This window comes from Lutjanus erythropterus, chromosome 21 (genome assembly GCF_056507025.1).
Source record: "Lutjanus erythropterus isolate fLutEry1 chromosome 21, fLutEry1.hap2, whole genome shotgun sequence".
Taxonomy (NCBI): Eukaryota; Metazoa; Chordata; class Actinopteri; order Lutjaniformes; family Lutjanidae; genus Lutjanus; species Lutjanus erythropterus.
This window is the reverse complement of record NC_139337.1, coordinates 2,024,147-2,050,750: the sequence shown is the minus strand read 5'-3', so window position 1 is coordinate 2,050,750 and position 26,604 is coordinate 2,024,147. Positions and strand designations below refer to the sequence as shown.

The window sequence follows — 26,604 nt, the reverse complement described above, 5'->3', positions numbered from 1 at the left end:
TTCTCCATACATGGACTGTCTTGCTCTTTCTACTATGTCACCTGACATGGATGGGTTTACAGATGCTAAAGTCTACTTTGTGATTATGTATGAGTCGCCAAAAAGTGTGACAAAACACTGATATTTGATGTTCTGGGAATGGGCTGACTTTTTCCCTGAAAATAAATCATCAGAAACAATATATCAAAATATTTAGAGGCTGACAAAATGTACATTTTCTTCAGTTTGTATGGATTGGCTCTCAAGCTTTCTTTTTTTATTTTTAAGAATTCAACATCATGTATTCTCATTATAGAACACAGAGTTGTACAACAAAATGTATGTTTTAGTTCCTTCATGCTGCACACAAAATACAAAATATATACAAATTATTAATTAAATTCAAAATGTAATAATCTGAATGATAAAATGAAATAAAATAAAATAAAACAATGCAGTTATTTAAATATATTCATATATGTATACACAATAATATTGTCATCATATTTACAGACTATGAAGGCAGGCTTTTTAAATGTGTCAGTTAAGAACAGGACTGGACACACTTGACAACACGCTGTACGAGGGACATGTCGTCAAGTGTGTCGTCAAGCTTTGTTTTGAAGGGGAGGGGTGGGAAGTGAAAGTCTACAAGCCAGGAAGCTTTGGAAAGTGTTCAATGAGCTCATGAATGCCAGTGACTGTACTTTTGGCTAACTAGAGCATTGTAATTACTTGAACCACCCACCCACAGACCAGTGTTGGCTCCTTTGGCTTTGTCCTCCATTGGCATGTGCCCATAGCATTTATTATTGACTCTTCTCTCCCTTATGTTCCTGCTCGATTCGGGCATTGCATAAGTCCAGGTGGAGCTTCCCAGATTTACTGGCATTACATGACAGCACCTTTCTTTAGCCCCCTGGTTCTGGCCGAGAACACATCCACACACACTGTGTTTAAACCCAGTTGTGTTTGCCTGCTCCACATGCTATCCAACGTGATTGACAGGTGTTGGACAGGGGGGTTTCTTCCCACCATCAGGAGAAATGTAATGCTGTAATCACACATACAGACTCTGTCATGCACACAGTGTCAGCTTGGTCCAGCTGTGAGCCAGGCAGCGGCTCTATTTTCAGCAGTGTGGGATCAGGCCTCCATAGTGTCAACAGGTGGACAAGCTAACCAGCAGCTTGACCTTCAGTAGCTTTTTCTCCCTCCTTCTTCTCTCTGTCACTCAAACTTCAACCTTTATTTACGTAATCCTGGAACTGGGTTTTCCCAGCACATGTGCTGCGCTTTATTTATGTTACTGTTCATCTGGAAATGTACATACACAAGGAGACAAATTCATCTGTTTTTATACTAGGCTGCTCAATAGCATGGTCAATATCACACTGTATCTACACAGACAATACTTATTCATATTTGATACATTTCCTTTATTGTGGTCATTCTCTTCAGGTGATGTTAATATTACAAAAATCATATTCCATAAACATTTTCCTTAAAAATACATTAAGGAATGAAGGCTAATGGGACACATAAGCTAGCCCAGGACTGCTGAGGGGTATTCCATCAAGGCTGATAAATAAGTCTGCTATTAAGGGAAAAGCCTGGCTTGAATTAACTTAACTCTCCACTCAAGGTTTAAGCCGTGTAATCAACACTAACTTGAGCAAGGCTGAAACAAGCTGCACTGTGAGCGTGCGTGGAGAACACAAGCAGCCCAGAACAGCTGACTGTCGAAAAGAGGATACGATGTCAAAAAAAGAAGAGAAAATGTGAGTGACTTCCTTCTCAGCTGCAGAACAAACCCCACACATTGAACTATATGAAGAATATAAATGGGTTATCATTGTTGAAAGGCCAGTACAGCCGCAATTAACAATTTTTTTTAAACCATAAATGTTAAACTTTTAGATAAAACGGTGATGTTTTGTTTGTTGACAGTAACATTTGTGAGACATGATTTTCATAACTTTTAAAATGAATATATATATTTTTAAACTAAAGTAAACATGTAAATTCATGCTTGGTCACATAGAAAAGCATCTAAATGTGAGCACAAAGTGAAGTGAGCACAAAAAGACACTTGAGGAAACTGTGTTTAACACACAGTTAAATTAAGCTTGACAGTTAGCCTGCCACGGAGCAGGCTGGTTCAGTGGTGTTGTAGTGGTGTTTGACACAGCAGAGTGGACACGCCCACAGTGTTTCAGAGCAGCAATGACTGATCATTTTTTCATGATTTTGAGACCTAATTTTATATACTTTTATATATTTTGTGATTTTTTTTAATCATTCAAATGTGGCTGGGTGGTTATTAACACATGTTTCTGTAGGGTGACAAACTCAGAACACACATTTGGTACTACTTAACACAAACTTTAACATGAGGAATTATGTTTATAAGAAAACAACAACTAAAAGTAATTTCATTTGTCATAGTCAAACACTTTTTTGACTTTTCCATCCACCCTGACCGTCTCCCTACAAAGTTTTGCAGCTTTCAACAGCAACACCACACTTCTTACTCTTTTGTGCCCAACCAACATGAGTCATCATTCACACAGCCACTAAAGGTTTGTTTCAGTTAAACACAGGCCATGTTGATGCATTTGAATACACACAGACAATGCTGGTTGATGTGCTTTTGAATTCCAGGTGGTTGATGAGTTACCCATAATTTACACGTATTTTACATGGCTGCACCATGGCACTCAGGCCGATTGGTGGCTATTCTAGTCAATGCTCGTGTTTACACCAGAAGCTCTGTGGTGCGTCTTAGCTGCGTCCCAGAAGCGGCTTGGCGCTCCATTCCGCAGAGAATACGCAGCAAATCTATTTTTGACGGATGGCACATAAATTGGCACAGAGCAGGTCAAACGGGTAGGAAGTCAGGCACAGAAAAGGCAGGGAGTATCCGGCTGATTTTCAAAATAAAAGAAGTACAAAGAGCAAGGAAAGAGGACTTAATCAACAAAATCAGAGCAAGTAAACATAATGAGATGGGCAAAATGCTCCACTGCTGAAATGCTTCTGAAATGCTGCTGGTGGGAATTGAAGTCGCGTGCATGACAGAACAAAACTGTGCCGCAGCCGTGACGCGACACAGCCGCGCCTGGTGTAAATTACAGGTTAGATGGTTTGATAAGCTCCATAACATGCCCCTTTACACCTGGCGTTAACATGGGTCTTTGGTGATCCAATAAGTGGACAGTTTTGAGTATGTGACATCACACCTGGTATTATAAAGTGTCACCACATGCCGTACATCATTTACATTTGTAAAGGCCAAAATGTCTTGTTGCATCAACCAGTGTCCCAACAGAAGTAGCCAACATGCTGGGACAAACGGACACAATGTTAAAAACATAATGTGTAACATATTTAACAAGGCATAAATAAGAATTTCTTTTAGACAGTGTTTGACAAACTATAAACTTCACAACTCCTAAAACCATGCATTTTTTAGGGATTCTAGAACATTTCTTACCTTGTAAGTCAGTTGGATTTGTGAAATCACGCAAGGCTTCAAGTTATCCATTTACTACTACTACTACCAAAAGTAGTGTAGCCAATCAGGAGGGACTACTGGCAGCTACAGGCTTGGTTTTAGGTGTGATGACAGTGAGAAGCATCCATGGAACTAACAATGGTGACTTCTCAAGCAGTTAGCATAGATACTGTGATAGCATCATGTTATATCAGAACTTGAGAGTATCTCTTCATCGAAACAAGAGCACAGAACAACAGTGAAAGCTTTTCTCCATGGAGAGATGGTTTCACTCTTCTCCCAACCGGCTTTGGCAAGAGTTTGATCTGACTGACAGATAGTTCATCCAGTCACCCAAGTGGTTATTTTGAAGGTGCCTGCCTTTTCCAAACAGTTTGTAAGGATGACTTCCCAGATGGTTCTGTGTAACAAACCACCTGATGTGTTACATTAGGGACTTTCTCTGCAGGTGACAAAGAAGCAGCCTATATTGGTAACAGTTTTATTTGTAAAATTGGCATGTTTACTGTCAATAAAGTGTTGTCTTCTTTCATAGTGTAAATAGTGAAATAAGTTTAAACAGTGTATTCCAACAGCTGCTAAATGTTGGCAGGTAAACGCTCTTCAGAAATAAGTAACCACAGTGCAGTACAGAGATGTTGCCATGAACTGACACCATGTTTTTTTAAAAGGAGAGAAACTAATTTCATGCTGAATTTACAAGGTGAAATCATTGTAAACAGACAGTGCGTTCACAAACATCTGCTGCTTATCTCAACAGGTCAGAGAGCCCAAACACGTCATTTACATTACAGTGAACCAAATGGAAATCAGACTGCGTTTCTGTGGACATCAGTTGAGTAGGCAGTCCTTCAGCGTGGACCAGGACACATTCACTAATGCGCCCAGATGAACACCTCCAAATGTGTGTCTTGGGTGCATTCACAGCTGTACTCAGAGTTGTCCACTTGTGATCTGATCACACAGGACGTGTGTTAATACCAGGTGTAAACAGGGCCAAGGCAGCAGTTGTTGCTGTGTCTTTCCAATCTCAGCCTTCTTCCAGTTCCCATCCCCCTCCCACTCCCTGTTTCCTTTCCAAACTGCAGAGCTGTTTTATTCAACACTGTTACGTAAACCACATCTATACATCGTGTTTGAGCCGCATGCAACTGAAAGCAACTACGTGGGAATCAGTTTTGTCACTCTCAGTAAATAAGATCGTGATAGCAGATTTTACTGTAGACCTGTGGATGAAATAAGGTGCAAAGATGTAAACACACTGATAATTATCTTATCTTATCTGATCTTACCGTCACTGTTGCAGGTGTGTGAGCTGGATTCTCAGATTTCATGCCTGTATTTGTGTGAAAATGACTCAACATTTTGGGGTTTAGTTTCAAACTCTGAAACTGTCTTCAGGCGCTACATCTGCATACTATAAATAGAGTGGTATACATTAATCATGGCGTATTTGTTTCTTAGCAGAAAATGAACATGTAAAAAGCTTGCCTTTTCCAGTCAGGCAAAGTTCCAGTAGAACAGGTAATCAGTTAAAGCAGTGCAGGTCATCAGTAGCACCACAAAACCACCACAAAACTTCTTCTGAAGGAGGTCAGGGTGGAAGCAACTACAGGCTGACAATTGAGCATCCACCATCTTCCCTGTTTGACATTAATGCTGTGCCTGGGTGAGCCACGTGTGGGTGAAAGGCTCATTTTAGATGGTATGTGTGTGGGTGTGTGAGGGGGCTGTGCATGAATGTGTAAAAACATAAGCGCCTACTCACATACAATATGGTATTTACAACAGACTTGTTCTGACATGACTGCAGGTCATGTGATCCCGTCCCTCTCGACTAACAGCAGTGTGGACTGTGTGGACTGTCAAGGACATTTGAATTGGTCCTATCTGTATGTGTGCACAGTATAATGCTTCTTTTATTTTCCTGTTATAAGCTTAACTGATATTTGAATGAACACCTTGGATTGGGGGAACTGTGAGTAATTCCAACATGGCACCTCCTAAATCAGGGCTGGATGAATGGTAGCTTATATGTCATGGACACAAAATGGACACTGTTTGTCTCGTATTTCTTACCTTAGCAGTCTTAGCGGTTATTGTTGTTTCTATGTTTTGTTTGGCCATTCCTGAAATATATGCAATATATGTTTTTTGAACATTTTCTGAACCAAGCCAATCAGCAACCATATTAGGGAAAGATCATCCATTTTAATTTTGGTAATTTTTTTCTTTTCTAAACCTGCTCTGTGCCAGAAAACACCCTGACAAGAATTCACAACTTCAAACAATTAAAAATGTGTTAAAAGCCTTCAGAATCTAAAACCAACAACACCTACTGATAACATAGGTGTACAAATGTGCTATTATAATCATCTTTGAATAAAGGTAAACTTTTTTATGAAAATGTTGACCCTTTAAATTTGATTTCCATCAGCTCCATCAGATTTTTCATCTGAGAGAGTGGGCCTCTACATTTAATAAAAATGTTATCACTAGGAGGTTTGCACGTTACAAGGTTTAGTAGCCAAGAGTTTGATCTTTTAAAATATACTGTATAGCATAATTGAAGAGAAAAACAAAACAAACAAACAAAAAAAACCCCCTCAAAATACGGTTTTGTCCCAAGAATGAGTAATATATAATAACCTTATTGAAAGTTAGAGGGGAAATGCCTCTTTGGGAGAACTTTTTTAACAACTCCTAGACATATGAAACCTTCTGAAACATCTAAATCTTCAAAAATCTGAAAACCAGTAACTCAAGCTGTCAAACAAATGTAGTGCAGTAAAAAAAGTACCATGTTTCGCTTTGAAAAAGTGATTTATGTAGGTATGTGAACTTATGTAACAGAGTTACTCATTTTAACCTAAACAAAGATCTTTTCTTAAACATAACCAAGTACTTTTTGTGCCTTTATTTTGAAAGTGTACTCAGATGTTGTATATTTATTATTGCCCTGCAATAATAGTTTAGCAATACAGCACAAGCAAAACTAGGGGTACCTCCAGCATCATAATTTGGTGTAGATGTAGTTTTCATGGTTTGGGGGTTTTGTTGGTCATTACCTGTTTTGTTTTGTATTTTTTTTCCTTCTCTCTTGTCTCTGTGACTTTATTTCCTGTATTTGACCTTTTCCCGCCCTTTTTGACTACCATTCATTTCACCTGTGTCTGATTAGTTCCTTGTCCTTGTGTTTCTCTGTGTCTTAGTCAGTTTGTCATCACCCTTTTGTGTTATCTTCTATGCTCTGAACTTGTGTTTGACTTTTGGACTTTGGATTTGCTTTTTGGATTTGGTATTCGTCCTTTACCCTCCTTTCATTTGTTTGTAGTTTTTGAATGTTCTGGTTTTGACCTGTCTGCCTTTCACATAAGCCTGTTGAGCATTCTCTTTCTTTATTAACATCTTTGGACAGTTACTAGTCTGCTTTGTCTGCATTTTGTGCTCATCACCTTGTTTAATTTGACATATTTATGACAGCAGGGCCACTGAGCACACTGCTGTATTTGAGTTGGGAGTGAGAACATGTTGTTCAGAACATTTCACATCAGTAATACCACAGCTGTTAACAGAGGCTGCCATTCTCCCACCACAGCGTCATGCATTACAATTACTTTAACATGGATATGTTGAGAATGCCATACAGAGCAGGTTTGGGGGAGCCAGTATGAACTCTGTCACCTTTCTGATGGACTGGACGTGAATCGTTGTGTCCCCTCTGATACACTGAAGAAGCGAGCAGTGGTGAACATGGACAGGATGACATTTAGCCAGCTCAGGTGCTACTAGCAGTGTGAACACTAGCAGCACATAAATAAACATGTCCCTGCTTATTTATCTCTGAGGATCACGTTGCCTCCTACAGTATGTAAATCCAGCTGCTTGCTCTTTCTCTGCCAGTCAGCTGATCCACTGTTCTATGTTCATGCAGAGCTAAAGCTCCTGTAAATGATGACCTTTTTATAGCACAATACATTAAAGTGGAGTTCCATGCTGATCTGAGGAAAGACAGCAGAATTACACCGGCTGACAGTGCTGGAACAGATTACAGTGTGGATCAATGGAGGTAAAGGACACACTGACTGTGAGAGCAGCAGTAAAACTGAGATGAATCCAGCACTCTGAGAAATAAAGAGGCTCACTAGAACCAAAAAGAGTTCTACAAATTGTCCCCATAGGAGAACCCTTTTTGGTTGTCCGGTAGAACCTTTTATAAAGGTTCCATTCAGAATCCTTTCAGGGAGTTCTACCAAGAACTCAACATAAAGAGCTGTACCTAGAGGTTCGACCCAGAACCCTATATGAGTGGTTCTGAAGGACAACCTTTCTATGTGCAGAGAGTGTTCCACCCCAAACCCTTCTCCTTTTATGAAGACCCCCACCCCCAAGGGGTTCTTCTTAGGACCTTTTTATATTATGGTACAAAAAAACCCTGATGAAAGAGTTCTTCAGTGAATTCAGTTACCCTCTCTGGGTGTTATGTCCAGATTCTTTCCAACTTCTAAAGGGATTTTCACACTGCATTTAGCCCCTGGCTAAGGGAGCCTTTTATATTCCAAGGGTTCTATCCAGAACCCACCCAGGCAGCCCAGCCCTTTTACTTTATGATACAAAGAACACTCAACGAAAGAGTTCTTCAAGGAATTCAACCCCTCTTGGGGGGTTCTATGCAGCATCTTTCCACCTCTAAGGGTGCTAATAAGAACCTGGCCAGAGGGTTCTACAGAGAACCCTTTCATGCTTCAAGGGTTTTTATCTAGAACCCACCCTGGAGGTTCTATTGACCTTTTTTTACTGTGGTAGAAAGAACCATTGATGAAAGAGTTCATCAAGGAATTCAACAACACTTTCTCGGGGTTCTGTCCAGAATCTTTCCTCCACCAAACGCTACTTGTCACAGAAAAAGGACGAGGAGGAAAAAGCAGACTTCTCTTCTGCAAAAACAAACCATAGCTCTATGTAACAACAGCTGCCTGAAAATTTTGAGTTTTCTCAATGTTTTTTTTTTAACAGTGAATAAAGCCTGGGAACTGAGCCGGCTGGCAAATGCTAAGGGCACCGTGGCTTCCAGGGGACACCACAAAATCGGGAAAAAATTCACCTTTAATATAATTATATTAAAATTAGTAATTAATATAATATTACTAAAATTGATAATACCAAATAAGCCCCCCCCCCCCATGTAGCTGGGCAGCCTGGAGGGGTCTTAAAGACAATGGTAAAACCCCAGGATTTCGTGGGCTGTTTTGGGGATTGTTGCTGCCCAAAATGCCTGATTTCATGACAGCTTTTCTAAAACAAAATTGTAATCCATGGTAAAATGTTTTTTTAGGCATTTTTTGCAAATAAATTGTGGGAACAAGTGAAAATTGAAAAAAAAAAAAAATACAAATTTTTGGGCATAGTTCATTAAAATCAAAGGCAACTCGTTCCAGCCAACAGGGTTCTAAGTAACCTCATTAAAAAGTTTTACCAGCGAAGGGTAGAACTAGAAAGTTCTATTTAATTTTAACGTCTCTCAGCATTTGAGACGTGTCCCACATTGTTCCACACAAACACACTCTTCATCCCACATTTGGTTTCTTGGGGTCTGGTGCTTATACATGCAGACCACATTAAGAGCCTGCCAACTGTAACTCTTCATCTAACAGCTCCATGTGGCCTGGCTGTGTCTGCTTCTACTATTCCTTGGCACAGTGGTTCCCAAACTTTTTCTGCCACGCCACCTTCTCATACGGTGACATAAGTTTGGCCCCCACCCCATAATTTTTATCAATCATTAACAATAACTGCAGATGGAACTGGTGAAAAAAAAGGATTCAAACATTGAATTTTAGTGAAAGAAAGGTAAGCAGGATAGAATCACCAAACTCCTGTTTGTTTCATTCTTTATGTCTCCGCTGGTCTTCCATGCTCCCCTGGGGGGGCGACCCCCAGTTTGGGAACTACTGCCTTAGTGTAATATGTGTTGATATTGGCATAGCGTTGGTTACGTTGACATCACCCGACATGTCAAACATCACATCGGTGCCCCTATGCTTGAAACTATGACACTGTAGGTATCCCAGTAGGGTAATTTCTGAAGAGGCTCATCTAGCATTATGTTTTAATGTACAGTCAAAGTCATGTGATGTAGTACAAAGAGTGAGAATGTCATGTATGGATGTAATAAACACAGGACGTTTCATCCAGAGGACCAAGGATTATGTCCTGTGTCAGTGTTGACTTATTTTTAAGGCATTGTGTAATGTCTGTAATGTACATAACTTGTGTATGTTATCTACTTGAATTTTAGAGCTGCAAGGATTGGTTGATTAATCAATAGGTTGTTAACTATTAAATTAATCACCAACTATTTTGCCAAGTTGTTAATTACCCCAGTGCTATGCACCGCCCCCCTAAGTTATTGTTGCTATGCCTGCCAAACAGTCCATTCTTGCACTGCATTTATGCATAACGGTGGCAGATTTAATGTTGAAATAGGGAGTAATTGTTGAAACACGAGGTCTGTGATTCCTTAGAGGAGTAAACAAAAGCAGCTTCTCATTTCTAGCTGACGATGGTGGATTTTGTTGGCTAAAATAATGACTCGTGTGTAACTGGCTGATGTAAGCTAATGCTAATGCTAACTCCTTGAGTCAGCTGAGAAGTCTCTAGCTGATGTTTTAATGTTTCCATCTGACACATTTTAAAACAAGAACCCAGTGAAAGTGTGTGAGAAAGTGTAAAGTTGCAACTGCATACATGATATAACATTAATGCTAAATGAGGCTGAGGCTAGCTTACAGCTGAGCAAACACTGGTTGGATGGTGAAATATGGCAGGTATATGTATGGTAGATGACAGAAATACACTCATTAACATGGGAAAAGGAAGCACAGGGGACTCAAACTTGATCACAGAAGATAGCCAGGATAAGAACTCAGTGTAGCCAGAGACAGATGCATTGTCATCAGCCCACTTTGATTCTGCATCAGCCCACATCCTCCATTAACATTAACATATTATATTGTATATATTGTGGATAATATGACTTTTTGCTTTGGGCATATGTTTGATCTAAAACATTATACCAGTAAAGCTGATTAAATTAAAATGAAATTGATAAACAGGGAACCAGAAAGAAACACAAGACTATGACATGTTCAGCATTTTAGGACTTTTTTGACATTTCAATCAATTAATTGAAGAAATGATTGATTTTAAGTGGTAATGAAAATAATCGTTAGTTGCAGCCCTAGTGGAGCTTGTGAGAGTGAGATGAGGACGTGAGACAAAGGGTTGCATGCGGGGACTGAACCTATTGGCCAGTGCTTAGAACTCGGCCTCTGTACATGGGCCAACAAGTGCTACCTGGGCAGCCAGGCATACATGCTTTAACTAAAAACAGTGATCGGTTCCTAAGTCTTGGTAGTTTTTGTGCCTTTATTTTGAAAGTTTGCCCATACATTGCATATTTATTATTGCTCATTTGACTGTGGAGCCCTGTACAAGCAGAACTCAGCTGGTGGGATATCTACAGCATGATGAGAAAGAGCATTGCCATGTCAAGGAAATGTTCTGGATATGTTCCACCTTCAGGCCCTTAGTTTTGTCATTCATCTCTTTATCTTAATTTTGGGCTGACATTGAATATTATAGTCTCATTGATACTGTGCTATTTTAAATTGATGTATTTTTGTTGTTGTTTTGTGTGTGGACCCCAGGAAGACTAGTAACCACTTGGTGGATGCTAATGGGGATCTGAATAAAGAATGAAGAATAAAGCATCATAGTCTGAAGTGTAGCTCCACTGACCAAGCTGCTGTTTTTGACAAGCTGGGAGAGAGAATATGATCAATATATACTGTAGAAGCAGGGGTGGATTCAGAGAAATATTCATGGGGTGGCAAGAAGGTGGCATGGAGGCATTAGGGAGTGGCAAAAAATATATATACAGATTTAATCACAAAGAATCACATATATAAATCTTTGCTTGGAAAAGCCCTCAGATGAAGATATTTTAACTCAAAAATATTACATAATTCTTGCGCGTGAACATGGCATTTAATAGAAATATCTAAAGGTGGCAATAAAAAGCAATGAATAGTTTTGTTTTAAAATCTTGACAGATTTTAACAAATACATGTATTTTCCCAATGAACGTAAGCCCATCACTTCACCTAAAATGTGGACAGAACAGATCTGTTATCTCTTGCTGTATTCACTTGCACTCAGACTACAGAGTTTCAGTATTGGTAAATTTCCATCCAGTGACAACTGTCAAAAATCAGGGATGGTAGCTGAGGTGGCAAGGTATCTTTCAGGGGTGGCAACACCCCTCTAGGACCGCCCCTGTGTAGAAGGTCCCTACCCTACAAGTACCTCACACACACATGTTGTATATAAGGTTTAAAAATAAAAGCTTATTGAAAATTCTTTTGTGAGGTGCAGGTCCTGCTATAGAGCTGAACTGTATGTTAGGAGCTGATGTGTTAACAGGCTGTGAAAAGAGTTTATTTATAACTCAGATACATTAAATCACATCTTAATAAACAAGCTCACAAGCAACTGCTGTTGGCACATAGGAGTTCTAATCATAAGTGATGTTATTAACATATCTGCCAGCTCACTCACTAGAACACACAGTTCTACTCAGCATATACATGATACACAGTCAGGAGGATGATGGTGTAAAAAAAATAGTTAATGTCAATAATACAAACTAATCCCCCAAGCTAAAAAAGAGAGAGCACTTCAAAAATACATTGTTGTTATTGATACATCTCATGCCAGTACATGATTTTGACTTACGATATTTGTTCCTGGCAACAAAAGTATTGATTGACAGGTTACCAGGTTACAGGTATAAAGAGCGAGACTTTCACCCAAAGTTAGTCAACGTTAAAATTTAAGAAAAAGTAAAGTTTAAAGTGACTTGTATACATGATGTTAACACTATGTCACAACATTACCCACCTGTTTAAGACCAAACAAGATCTTAACTAGATCAAAGTGCCTGCCCTTTTCCAAACAGTTTCTAAGAACCACTTCCCAGATGGTTCTGAGTTAACAGGCACAGCAGAATCACCTTATTGTCATCATGCAGAGATAGACACTATAATTCTTAAGCATTGAACTCATGGGCTATTAAGCCCTTAAATTTGTGGCCAAGTCCAAATGTGAACACAGGAAAGTTTGAATGCAACTTCGCACAGCCATCCTGTGCTACCTGTGTTCATCATTTTTCCCATGAATTGTGATGGGGTGTCTCTGATTAAGAATGAGCTTGACTTCTCCACTAGTTGATGAAACTGACAGCACACACTGCAGCACATTGTGTCCTTATGTATCAGCCTCTAGTCACTTTATCTCCTGCTTCTGTTCATTCCTATGTTTTCACTGCTGTTTCATATTTTCATTGTCCACATTTTGTATTTGTGTATTTATCTTCTGTATGGATCATTTTAGCAGTTTGAGTCAGTTTGGTAAACCCAGACTTCATTTAAACAGGCGCTGTGGTGTTTAGGGGTCTCTCCCCATTCCGTCTTTATGTCAGTCACCCAAAGCTGCATGCTGTCTCTCTCCCCTCTCTCTCTCAAACACATCGACATGAAATGAAAGAAGTTTCTTGGTGTCGCTGTTTTGGAGTAAAAAATAAATGAGGACACAGCTAGGAGATCGTGAACTCAGCACACAGATTCAGTATGAGGATACATAAACTATTTGGTGGTGACAGTAAATTTTTGTGGCCATGGGCTGGCCATGGTTAATGCTGAACCCCTACAAATGACATTATTTTGCTATATCAATTATACTGGAAACGTAAAGGAGCAATATGTAGCCATTGCGTGTGAAAAAAATAATTACAGCAGTCCAAAGAGTGAGAGCCACAGACTGTATATTAAACCAGATGTGATCCTCTCGAGACACGGCAGAGACAGGCAGGCTGCAGGAGCTCTGCAGGACGTGTGCAACCTTGTAAATTGATAATAACAAGCAACAAACAGTCCTCCACTGTAAGTTGATCAGCTGTTTATAACTGTCAGTTGTCTGTCACTGTAAAGTTAAGCCTGCTATACTGAAAACAAAACCCACTGCTCTGAAATAACAAACTCTGGACGGTGAGTTCAGTGTCTGTCTCACTGCTGCCAAACTCCATTAACATTTTGCTCAATTTAACAGTTATAAACATCTACTACTTCTACTTCAAGGTTATTTATGATTTCTTACAGCTCATTAACAGACACTCATTTGGCAAAAAAAATTAGCATTAATTAAATTAAACTCTGGTTAATGTGAAACAGACATACAAAACAGTTATCCACAGTTATACAGTTAGAAAGCATGGAAATTTCAACACCTTGACCGTAGCGTTCATATCAAGTGGAGCAAGTATTTCCACTTAACATGTTTCCTTCATGTCTGATGACATATCATGGTCATTTAATGATTTATTGTGGTAAATATATTACAGATTTCTCCTTTAATGTTGCTGATTCATTATGTGCAGCAACCACAATAGATTTGCATTCCCAGATAATAATGGTTATATTTCAATAAAAATGTGTCATTGCCTTTAAACATAAGCACTGGTTTAATATGAATTCATAGAGACTGGTTGCAGGGACAGATCCTCATGCTCAGATTAAATCTTAGATGTATCGGCATCATGATTCTACTTTTTAACATCTTTAACAGCTTGTTAGTTATAAGTCAGGTTGTTTTGTCTTTTATTTCCTCATATAACTTCTACCGTTCGTTACATCCCATTTCGTCTTTCAGTTTTCCATGTTCCTTACTTTCCTCTGCTTCTCTTTCCTCCATGCACACTCCCTAATAGACAGTGTGTTGCCGAGTCCTCCGTCACGTTGCTGTGGATGTGGACCTCGTGCCGTGCTCTCTTTTCAAACAGCACTGTGAGAGCTTGCTGTCCTCTCCGTGCAGAGGGTCAGGTGCATCTTAACCTTCAGTGATCATTCTGGTCTGTGATTCACTGCGGTGCGTTATAACACAGAGCACCAACACAGCCTTGTTACATTCCCTGCAGTCACTGTGCCATTCCTCCAGCCTGGATCAATCATCCCGCTGACATTTGACACAGACATGCTGCTTCTCTTTCTGTCTCTCTGCCTGTCAAGGCTGATTTACACACATCCATATTGTGTGTTATAATGTCCTGCAGTACATCACTGTTGGCAGGCGCACACCGTGTTCGCAAGTTTACCTTTCACCCAGTGTGCAGTCACCCCGTACAGTGTATCATATAATGTATACTTCCACTCACACTGTAGTGGTAGAAACTTGAAGTCATCAGTGCACAAACAGAATGAAGAGAGGACTTTACAGTGAAGCAGGAGACTTCTTGTGTCCTGCAGGGAAACTTCAGAAATGAATACAATCTGCATATTCATAGATGTTTTAATTTTTAATGAGGTAGAAGGAGTAGAAGCCTTTTAAGAATGTTAATGTGGAAAAAATTATCATACACATTATTGTTCTGAGCACACTATGTACTGGTCTGTACTGTATGTGTTAATACATGTCTGCAGGAGATCTTTAATGGGACAATTCAACCCAGAGTCAAAAATACATATTTTTCGTCTGGTCAGTGGTGCAATTTATCCATCTAGATTTTTTCAGTGTGAGTTGCAGAGGTTTAGAGATATCGGCTGCAGAGATGTCTGCCTTCTCTCAATATAATGGAACTTAATGGTACTCAGCTTGGCTTGTGGTGCTCAAAGCCAAGCTGAGTACAAAAGATAGTTCCAGTAGATTCTACTGCAGACAGAAAGGAGTTCCTACATATAACTGATCACACAAGGTGTGTGGATTATGTTTTTGTTGTTGTTGTTTTGGTGCTTTGCGCACCACAAGCTGAGTGCCATCTAGTCGCATATTCCCCTATTGGAGAAAAAGCATCTATTAAAACAGAGAGTCACACTGTTGAACTTCGTGACATTTTTCTTTTCACCATACTGCTGTTCCAAATAGTCACTACCACGCCAAATGTGTATCAGTCCGCTGCTGAAAATAGTTCTCAACAAATCACTAGAATAAATCTCTCTAGTGCTCTAGTGATTTTTCGTTTGTGCATCAAAATATATATTCTACAACATACATTTGCACATTTGTTAATCTTAGAACCCATCAGATGTTGTCTGCTGACAATTTAGCAGTGGGCAGTATTTTGGGTTTCATGGTGTAGCCAGCAGATATCTGGAAAACAGATTTCACATTTCACAGATTTAACACTCCAGTTAGCAACTTAAGATGTGATAATGATAATGTAGTTGGAGGCTGATCTCTATAAACAGATATCTTCACATAAATCCATATATTTCTGTAAAAAAAAAAAGCAAATAAAAAGCTAAATTGTTGTCAGACAATAGCCGATGGGTTCTGAGATGTATTTTCCATCACACTGTTCATCTGCATGAAATGTGATGTCAGTACTCAGACTAAAAACCAGCATCGTACTGATAACAAAATCTTTTTCTTTCAGATTCTGTAGACTGATATCTGTTTACAGAGATTATACATTTATACATTATAATTGGAGACTGTAACAATGTATTGTAATAATAAAATAAATCAGACTGTGGTGGTTACACAGGCTTCACTTTACTCAAAATAATGTCTGCTATGTATCATAATTGGTTTTTTGTGTATGTGCACATAGTAACTGATTCTGGCTGTGTTCTCTCAGCAGGGTATTTATATATTGACTTATTTCACTTTTTAAAAATGTGTGTAGGGTCAAACATTGTTGCCAGTTCACATGGTGGAACTGTATTTAATTTTATCATTTCATATGGCTGTATCAAATTTACTGTTGTAAAACTGCCCCCTTATCTTCACCACACAAACACACAGAGAGAGAGAGACACACAAACACACACACACATTCTGTGTATGTACATATACACAGAAATACATGGTACAAACACAATGGAGCTGAGATACACATTTCCTCACAAACATTTTACTATATAATATGATTTTATAGACTTTTTATTTTAAGTCTTTGGTTTATGGGAAATACTCCTCAAATTTATTATTAATAATAACAAATAAGTAACATTAATTTATTCTTATTGTTAATGCAACATAATATTTTTCTGCTGCATTCATATGTTATTTACTGTTATATTGTTAATGTATTTTTCAGTAACAATAAAAAAAGACATATTGGCTCATCTGTTTTTCACGTCTGTGTATTTACACAGCTTTAAAGAGGAAAGGTCTTGAAAAATATGTAAGCTTATTTGACATATAATCTTAGGATTTTATCTTGCCCTCTCACTTCCTCGTCCTGTTCAGTCATTGTCATGTCCTCTGTGTGTCCTGCAGCCATCATGGAGGAGGCTGACCTGCTGAAGGAGAGGCTCCAGGCCATCACGGTAAGGACCAGTCCTGTGATTCTGGGAACAATTAACGAAAGCTCTGATACAAATAATATGTGTGTCACATGTTAAAAGCTGCTTTGTTGACTTTTTTTATTTTTAATTTTGGGGAATGAATATCTTATCATGTTAAAGGAATTACTGAACATAGCTGAACTTGACTTGACTTAAACTTTTTCAAATCGGCATTGAATGTCCAAAGACTTGGTGGTTATGCTGACATCAGGTTATGTGGCCTGCTTTGTTTTTTGTCCACGTGATTCATTTGCAAGTCTAATATAGTATATGTACAGTGAATATGTATAATTTTGTATTGTATTACTGGAATTACTTTATTTTGAATTAGGCACAGAATTACTAAAAGGCCAAACAGACAAAAATAAAAAGCCTGCTGAAAACTATTGAAGCATATTTATTTATTTATTTATTATTTATTTTTTGCTCTAATTTAATCTTTAGTTTCCAACAGAAGTTTTTTCTAAATAAGTAACAGTTCAAATTTGCCTTCAGTGGTCATATGTGAGTTAACAAAGAGTCAGCGGTACAATGAAATGTGTGAGATGAGAGGAACAGGTCAGCTCAGCACTACAGCAGCAGTCAGCAGTGTGGCCAGATTGGTTTGGTGTTTTCCAGCAGCAGAATAAATAGTATTAATGTCATATCAAAGCTGTACTGAGTGACTGGATGTGTTCGCAAATTTAAGGGACACAATTTATGAATATATTTTTTGTATATCGTCATGCTTAATGTATTTAAAAACGAGTCACTCATGCTAAACCTGCCCACATCTGTCCACCCGCCCAAACCCATTTTAACCCGTACAGTTCAACCCAAAACAGAAAATGCCCAATCTGGCAACCCTGCTAGTCAGATAAAGATACAGTTCAAATAAAAATGTAATTAGGTAAATAAAATACAGCACTATACTAATACAAAAACTATGTAGATGTATTAAAATTAGGATTTGTGCCAGGGTAGGACAACTATAAAGTCCAAGCTTTCCTCAGTGCAGCCATCATCTGCACGTCTGTAAAGAAAACTGTGTGAAGAGTTTTTTGATGAACTCATGAGTGTGGAGAAATGTGAGTTGGCAGTTGTAAAAACTGTAATGATGACTCATTAAACACCAACATTCACAGCCATTTCAAATGTGGCTCCAATGCAGAATGAAGTCAAAACATGCAGTGATTCACATTCTTCTGTTCTGCCGTCACTGAAACACCTGCAAATAAACTCTTATTTATAATGCGTCCATGTTTCTAATTTCTAATTTAACGAAATGCATCAGTGCCATGATATTTAATCTGAGCGAGCTGCCACGATGCAGCAGTGAAACAGGAGTCATCTCCACGCCGAGTCTGAAAATAAAAAGTGTGGGTGTGCGGTTGCGGGATGACAGAGCTGTAGAGGAAAACCTTCAGAGCTCTGGCAGGAGATGAGCAGGTCAGTTCCCCTGACAGAGAGCAGGGAGGCAGCTCAGCTTTTATCTGAGGTAGAAAGATGGTAACACAATTCAAAAAAACATCAAGACAAACTGCTGGTCAGCTAACACGTGCTTCTGGAGCTTTGAAGTGATTATCATCCACCTGAGAGATAAACACACACACACACACACACACACGTCTCTGTCTCTGCCAGTGTGATTCACTCTGTTCTCTGATTTGTTAATTTTCTTAGTCTCGCTATCACATCCAATATCTCACACAGCTCTGATGGGATTTTGATGAAATCTTGGAGTGTGTGCATGAGGAAAGATGTGTTTAAAGATACACTGCCTGATTGTACAGCAGCCCCTTATCAACTGTGAACTGTGATGAGTTTCAAAGCTCAATTCAAGGGAGAACTGTGGGTTCATGTGGCACTATAAGAAAGACAAAATATGATCAGTTTGAGGCTTTAAAGCAAGGATGTCAAATTAATTTTAGTTCAGGGGCCACATACAGCCAGATCTGATCTCAAGTGAGGTGGATCAGTAAGATTAGTGCAATAATAACCTAAAAATGACAGTACAAGGGCTGCAACTAATGTTTATTTTCATTATCAGTGTGTCAGTTATCAATATTGTCCACAACTTATGATACTTAACTTATCATAGAGGACAACAGAAACCACAAAATCTTCACATCTGAAAGCTGAAATCAGAGAATTCTGATATTTTTTTGTCTTAAAAAATGACTCAGACTAATTGTCGATTAAATAATCCTGTCACAATCTTCACAATTATTATTTATTATGATCAATTAATCTGTTTCTCTTGATTAATCAATGACTTATTTTGTCTGGAGCCCAGAAATATTCGATTTACTGTCAGAGAGGAGGAAAGAAACCAGAAAATATTTACATTTGAGAAACTTAAATCAGACAATATGGACATTTTGGCCATAAAAAATAACTCAAAGCAATTAATTGATTAGCAAAATAGGTGGTGACAGTTTATTGATTAGTTGACTAAATGTTGCAGCTGTGAACAACATCTCCACATTTTTCTCTTGCTTTCAGTGTAAAGTAGCAAAATGCTGAAAACATTCAGGTTCAGCAACATAAATCAGGACTAGTTGTGCATTTTATTGAAAAAGTGGAATTAATGACTTCTCTGCAATTTTCACACTTTGCAAAGTCATTCAGTGGAATATGCTTGTTTGGTGAAAATGTGCAGCCAACAAACAGATTGATGCAACTGAATACTCTAGAGCAGAGGTCTGCAACCTTTACTATCAAAAGAGACATTTTTGGCTGGAAAAGAAAAAAAATCTGTCTGGAGCCACAACTATTAAATCAACTATTTCCCCTATCTTTTTTGTTTTTGAATGTGGCATCCTTAGTTAGTCTGGGGAGACTCAAGACTAGCCACCGGCAAAATTTAATGGGAAAGGCGCTGATATGTAGATGTAGGCTATGATACAAATATTAATTGACACAACATTAAAACAGTTTTTTTATAATTCAGTGGTGGAAAGAGTTCTGAAAATCTGTCCTCAAGTTCAAGTACTACTACTCAGTTACAAGTTTAAAAAGAAAGTACTGATGTTGACTGTTTAAGTTTTTAAGATTAAACAAATGGCTCTTCCAGACAAAACAATGTTAAATGAGGTGCAGTTACTGCCATTTTTATACTATTGATTAAATATTGATTAGTACATCACTCATAATTGGTTACATTATTAATTGGTTACATTCTTAATGGTGATTAATTCATTAATGACAATGATTCATTAAAATTAATTAAAATCTTCATTCCAAAACTGTGCTGCTGCAGTGTTTTGTTTTTTGTCTATGACTGATTGTTCCCATTGGTGTATTTGTGATCAGATCACCTGATTGGCTACTAAAATGTAGATAAAGGTTTGGATATTAATTTAAATTGTAATCAGGACTCAATTATGATTTTAAAAGTAACTAAGTAGATTACATGGTACAATGAATACTTATGTACAAGTAAAACTACAGACTTGAAAAAAAGTAAAAAAAACAAAACAAAACAAAAAAACTAGTTATTTACTGTAATTTGAGTATTTGTAATGAGTTACTTCTACCCCTGTGTATAGGTGACAGACTTTTACAACTGGAGGATGTAATAATCACTTTAGCTCTAAAATAGTGATAAATGAAAATTAAATTTGCTGAAAAAAAAACCCAAATCATTTGTTGTTAAAACCACAGAGAGCCATGAGAGAGGGACAAAGAGCTCGATGTGGCTCCAGAGCTGCAGGTTGCAGACCTCTGCTCTAGAGTTAAAGCATCTTTGTTGCCTGAGTCTGACTCACTGAATGTGACTGTGGATATAATCCTGCCACTGTTTGCCTGTTTTAGGTTGCATTGTCCTCCCACTCCACTATCTGCATGTTACTGTTTTTAAAATCCCTGTCGCTACGGGAAACAACAACAACCTCAGGGACAGCAACCTGCATGCAGAAATGGCAAGTTAATCTAAGTCTAACCTGGACATTGATGGTACAAAGACATGCTAGCAGCTGTTAGCTTTTCTCTTACAGAGATTTAGCCACTTTAATGTCAGGGCTCACCTCCCTGTGTGTAAATGCTCCAAAAAAAAACAAACAAAAAAACAGAAAAACCTGCATCCTGGGCTTTGCAAACCCCAGGGAGTATAATTAGTTTTCAAGAAATAAAAACATATAGCAGAATGATAATGTATGTAGCCAGCACTGATTGAGAGCTGTGGACATATATCTGGCTATGCAAGACTATTGTTGTTTTAATTAAGTGTTGAAAGCAATAAATACAGAATATCATCACACAGAGGCTTCACAAAGCTTTTATGAAAAACTAGGTGACAAATGGTGCTTGTGTCATAATCAAGACCAATTCAGATTTTTTCTTGTTTCATTTAATACCGTGCCCTGTCTATGCATATAAGGATACAAGGAGATTCATTTATGTTTTACAACAAGGTTGTAAAAAGAGATTTTGATGTAGTTTTCTCTTTGATGGATCGATTGATTGATTGGGATTTGTTGAAGAGATGAATGAAAATATAGAGCAATCTACCAGATATGGAGGAGTGCTGAGGATGAATGAGACTCACAGCCTGAGGGAGGAAGCTGCTCTTACCACAAAGGATGTTGTTTTTTCTGTCTAATTTAAAAAAAAGAAGCCAAATTGTTTCAAACATATTTGCATAGAGTGCATTTTGGTGTGAGGTGCAGACTTACAAAACTACAAACGTACCTTCAGTGACTCTCAGTCCAAATCAGTCCAGCAGTTCACTTCAGCTCACTTCAGTTCCAACAACAAGACAAAGAAGGAAAAAAAATACCATCCTGTCACCGTCCTCTGGCTCTGGTGTCTGGACATGTCCACTAAAGCTGTTAGATGGAGCATCCATGTTTCAGGTGGTTTTTAGGTCGTAGTGGTGTTTGACACTGAGACAGAAGAGCAGACACACCCCCACTGTTTAAGAGCAGAGACATTTGATAATTTTTTCATGACTTTAAGGCCTAATTTTATATACTTATATACTCTATTTTCTCAATAATTTAAATTTGGCTGGGTGGTTAATAACACGTTTCTGTGGTGTGACAAACTCAGAACACACATTTATTATTGCTTTACATGATCTTTAAGTTAAAAACTACATATTTTTGATGATAATGAACAGACCTTGTTGTGAGTAGTTTCATGTGGGAACTACTTTCTCATGCTCATGACAGCACAGGACATAAACATTAATGGCATCTTCCTCAGCTGAGCTATAACTTCTCATCCATGAGTAGATGCATGCTTCCTTCTGCACTGTAGTTCAGTAGAAAAAAAAGTTGTTCCAACATGAAACAGGTAGATAAATTGTATTATAGGTTAGAAGAAAAAATACATATTTTTGGTTTTGGGGTGAACCTTTCCTTTAAATATGAACCAGTTTGAATGTAAAATTTCATTGTCCCTATTTTTCAGCACCACTGCTGACAAAATGTTGTGTGTCTTGGCTTGTAAGTAACAGTTATCAGTACAAGTTTCCAGCCCGTGCCAGCTCAGCTGTCAATCACCCACCCACTGTGAGACTCAGAGGATGTTTGTGAATTTCTGATGTTTCTCCAAAGGTTTTTTCCCTCTTAGTAAGAACAGAATGTTAGTAATTAATTAGAAAAAAGCACTTTGACATGATTCTAGCTACAAAAAAATAGTTTTTCTCATAAGACAAAACTGCTTGGTATACTTTCTTATAGCCTGATTAATCTATTTGAGAACACCATCACTTTAACTCTAGTCAGTTTCCCACACACCTTATTGGTTGTGGTCTTCTGTGGATATCTCACATGCCTAATGAAGGCCCGACCATCTGATAACTGAGGGTGGAAAACAAAACATGAAGCCTAGCGAGGCGCATTTGATTGTTAATCCTGTAATTATCATGGTGCCAGTTGTGTCTGTCAAATGGTTTTCATGGTCCAGACATTTCAGCAAAGTGACATCACTGAGTTTGACCGAGTCAGACAGAGACAGAGACAGAGACAGAGACAGGGCTATAAATAACAGCAGACGTCATCAGGGAGATCCCCTTTCACTGGGACTTAGTGAGACACTGATCCAAGATCCTGGAGCTAATTTTGGCTCATAGTGACCCCCCCCATCGGTGTGACATCCAGGAACTCAGCACAGTGTGTTGATGCTTAGTTAAAGATTAAAGCCATTAAGCACCGTGTTGTGTTGTGTTTGTCTGTCATTATCCAGGCAAGACAAATATGTGTTCATTATTCAATGTCCAGCTGACAATCCAACTTGATTAAGGACTCATGATCTTTTCTACAGGAGGTGCTTAATGGCAGGGAAAGTTGTAGTAAACAGATGGACTCACACACACAGAGACACACACAGACACAAACAACAGGTAGTTGGCATTTTAGCTATTTCTGGTCGTTGGTGTTCAGCTGTCAGCTCAAGGTTGAAGTGTCGGCATGAGAGGACAACAGGTGGAATAGTTTCCATGCTGTAAAACGTACACATGATGCAAACGTGTGTGTTTGATTCCCCCCCACAGGACAAAAGAAGAATCCAGGAGAACATCGCCATGAAGAGGAGACAGATTGAAGAGGAGAAACTAAAACTCCAGTACATAAAGGTAGCGAGAAAGCTAACATGCTAGCAGGAGCACTCCCAGACTTTTTTGACTGGGGCACAGATTTATTCAGGGGTGGCATGAAGTATGAACATACACACAAGCATTCATTTAAGCTTCTCATATCTACTTTAATTACTAACATTAAAGTATCTTAAAGTTTCTTATATTCCCGTGTTTAAAATGTTAACTTAAAAGATAAATACTGAGGCAATGCATAATTGGTCAAATTTTCAAAAAAGATTTGACAATATTTTAAGACTATGCAGAGTTCATGGTGATTGGCTGGATTTGTCTTAACTGGAAATAATCTTACCAGCATGCAGCACAGAAAAAAATAATCCTGCAGAACATCAACCCAAGTCAATAATCAAATAATCATCATGTGCATGAATTCTTCTCACTGAAAAGGATTTAATATTTTTTATAATAATAAAAAGGATAATAAATGCCACAGACCCCCTGCAATAATGCAAAATGTCAACATATTTGTTGTTTTTGCCATAAATTAGGGGAAAAAAAGAAACTGTTAGATTTATTAGTACATTATAAATAAAATACTCTATTTAAGGATAATTATATAATTTAATATTGAAAGAAGTGATCTAATGTTCTGATATTTTTAGGGCCCCTGTCATTCATTCTCCCCACCCCACACAATGTAATATAAAACTTAAATACTTTATTCTTCAAGTCAAGTCAAAAAGAAATTCTACCTCCATCCTCAACATTTCATCAAACGGTTTTGTTTTTATTATTTATTATTTACTCATCCATTTGCTGTATTTAGTTGTTTGTTTATGTGAGTAACATAAAGAGGTCTCCAACTTAATTATTTTTAATTATTTATTATTTATTATTTTTATTATTTTTTAATTTTAAAAATCTTTATTAACAAACAACAACAATGTTGCACAGTATACAAAATAAACAGTATACAAAATAAATAATAATAATAAACAAGAGAAGGGCAAAGGGTAAAGTATAATATACTACATAAAAATATTAAAAGATAAACATAAATTAAATGTTTTGACAGCCTTTTTGTTAATAGAAAAAGAAATAAGCTTTACATAATGTTCTATTTCGTTAATAAAAACAACAACAAAAAAGGTTTCTTTCATTTTTACATTAACATTTACATATTTTTTAACAATATTAATAATGGATTTTTAAAAAATATTTGTCATCTTTTTTGGGTTGTTTTAAGAAATCACACAACATTCTCCCATAGTAAAAAACAGTTTGGAGATTTATCACTGATCATATTTTCAAAGGTCTTGCCAGAGAGTCTTGGTGTTAGAACAATGCCAAAATAAGTGTCACACTCTTTTTGGATGTTCAACATGGAAAAAAAAATCTTATTTACGCCTTGCTGGAAATTACTACATGTAATGATTGGCAGAGTAATATTTATGAATGATTTTAAAGCTCCTTAACCTTATTTGTGCTTACGTGTTTAGGAAAACAAGAGGAAACAAGAGAACTGCAACTAACATGTCATTATTCAACCCTGTGTTATAAAATTATTTTTTAAAAAGTAAAGTGCGGCCTGAATACAAAATAAAACAATGCACATTTATAAATATGTTTGTAATTGATTCAAACAAAGGTCCCACTGACAGAAACTGACAGAAAGCCAATCATATCTCAACCACACAGGGCAGCCAATCACATTTCAGGGGTTTCCAGTGCCCCCCTGCCCCCCCTTTAGAAATGCCACTGCATACTACATGTGATGTGTCGAAATGTGGCTGTATGTTCTTGTTCGATCTAATAAAGAAGACTACAGAGTAGAAAGCAGCCCTGTCTCCTGCAGTCGAGGCTGTAAAGAGTCCCAGGAGGAACTCTGGGATGAAGGTTTTGGAATTTAATTTACTGCCTCAGAGTTAATAACACTGCAGCATCTGTGTTTCATCTCTGTACACACTCACACACAATCTATGAACAAGATCACATCTTAATTTCACAAATATTAACCGGAGTCCCCCTGAAGCAGCATTACATAACTTCCAATATTGTTCTTATTCCAGCTAGAGCTATTTTTCACTCCAATACTAATTTCTTCTTACCTGCATCCCTGTTTTTTAAAAAACTATGATTCTCAGCCATTTGAACGCTAATATTTTCATGTGAAGAAGAAGAGGAAGGAGGGGGGCATTGAAAAGATGATATGTTTCAAACTAAGACTTTTCTTTAAAGCTGCATTAAAGTAATTATATGACCACCAGGGGGCAGGAGGAGTCCAAAATGAGCTCACAACAGGGAAGTGTTGATCCAACTCTCTGGCCATTTCTGACTCAGCAGTGCGCTGTATGAGATTTTAAAGGTGTTTCTGTTGTGATCCACATTTTCATAATTGGGTATTTGTCTGACAGGGTAGTGTTCAAGCAGGGTGTGTGAAACTTTATACTTTATATTAATTATATTAATAATATTAATTATATTAACTTTATACTTGTGTAATCACATTACATACAGTTGTGGTCAGAACTTCACAAACCCTCATAAAGAGCATGAATATCATGGCAGTTTGAGTTTCCAATGATTCCCATGACTGAAATCTTTGTTGCCAGATGCAACCAGCAGAGATATGCCAAGTTCTGCCAACATTAAAGGGGCAGTTCACCCTAAAGTCAAAATACATTTTTTTTTTTTATATTACATATCAAAGTACCAAAAAATACATTTGAAAAACTCAACGGCAGTGTCTTTTTCCAGAAATCATAACTGTGGCTATTCAGGATAATCCATACACCTTGTTGGGAGCAGTTTCATGTAGGAACTACTTTCTGTCTGCAGTAGAACACACTGGAACTAATCTTTCCTGCAATAGAACTGGAACAACTTTCTTTCCACTAGAAAGAAAGTGGTTTTCTTTTATTCCAGTCCTCTGTGGAGCCTGCAGTCTTCATCTTTTAGCTACAACCTCCACCAGTTACAGGGTAGAAGAGTAAGATATACAAAGCCTGAAAGGCAAAACTCAGGGAGAATAAAGTCAGCAAGACTTTCTGCTGCCTGAAAAAATGCCTGAACTGCTGTAAGCACAGCAAAAGTCACCAAGTTGAGCATAGCAACAGTTTTAGCAGCTTTTATCTTCTCTCTTCTGACTCATGGTGGCTGGACAGTAACAAGACTGAGATCAGAGA

General features: G+C 37.9%; 1 protein-coding gene and 1 long non-coding RNA gene across 4 annotated transcripts in view; one reads left to right on the top strand and one right to left on the bottom strand.

The window, feature by feature from the left end:
* The window catches only part of palmdb (palmdelphin b), a 91,021-nt gene that overhangs the window by 5,790 nt on the left and 58,627 nt on the right, over positions 1–26,604 (top strand). For all 3 annotated transcript variants that reach the window (XM_084747103.1, XM_084747104.1, XM_084747105.1), the window contains exons 2-3: positions 16,832–16,881; positions 23,378–23,458. In XM_084747103.1, the coding sequence (XP_084603229.1) occupies positions 16,837–16,881; positions 23,378–23,458 (126 nt within the window). In that variant the 5' untranslated portion in view covers positions 16,832–16,836. The remainder of the gene's footprint in view (positions 1–16,831; positions 16,882–23,377; positions 23,459–26,604) is intronic.
* LOC146307190 (uncharacterized) lies at positions 15,902–22,790 on the bottom strand. The gene is made up of 4 exons (XR_014772699.1): positions 22,623–22,790; positions 21,571–21,764; positions 21,428–21,477; positions 15,902–16,902 (listed from the first exon to the last, which is right to left on the bottom strand). It is a non-coding gene; the product is annotated as an uncharacterized LOC146307190 (long non-coding RNA).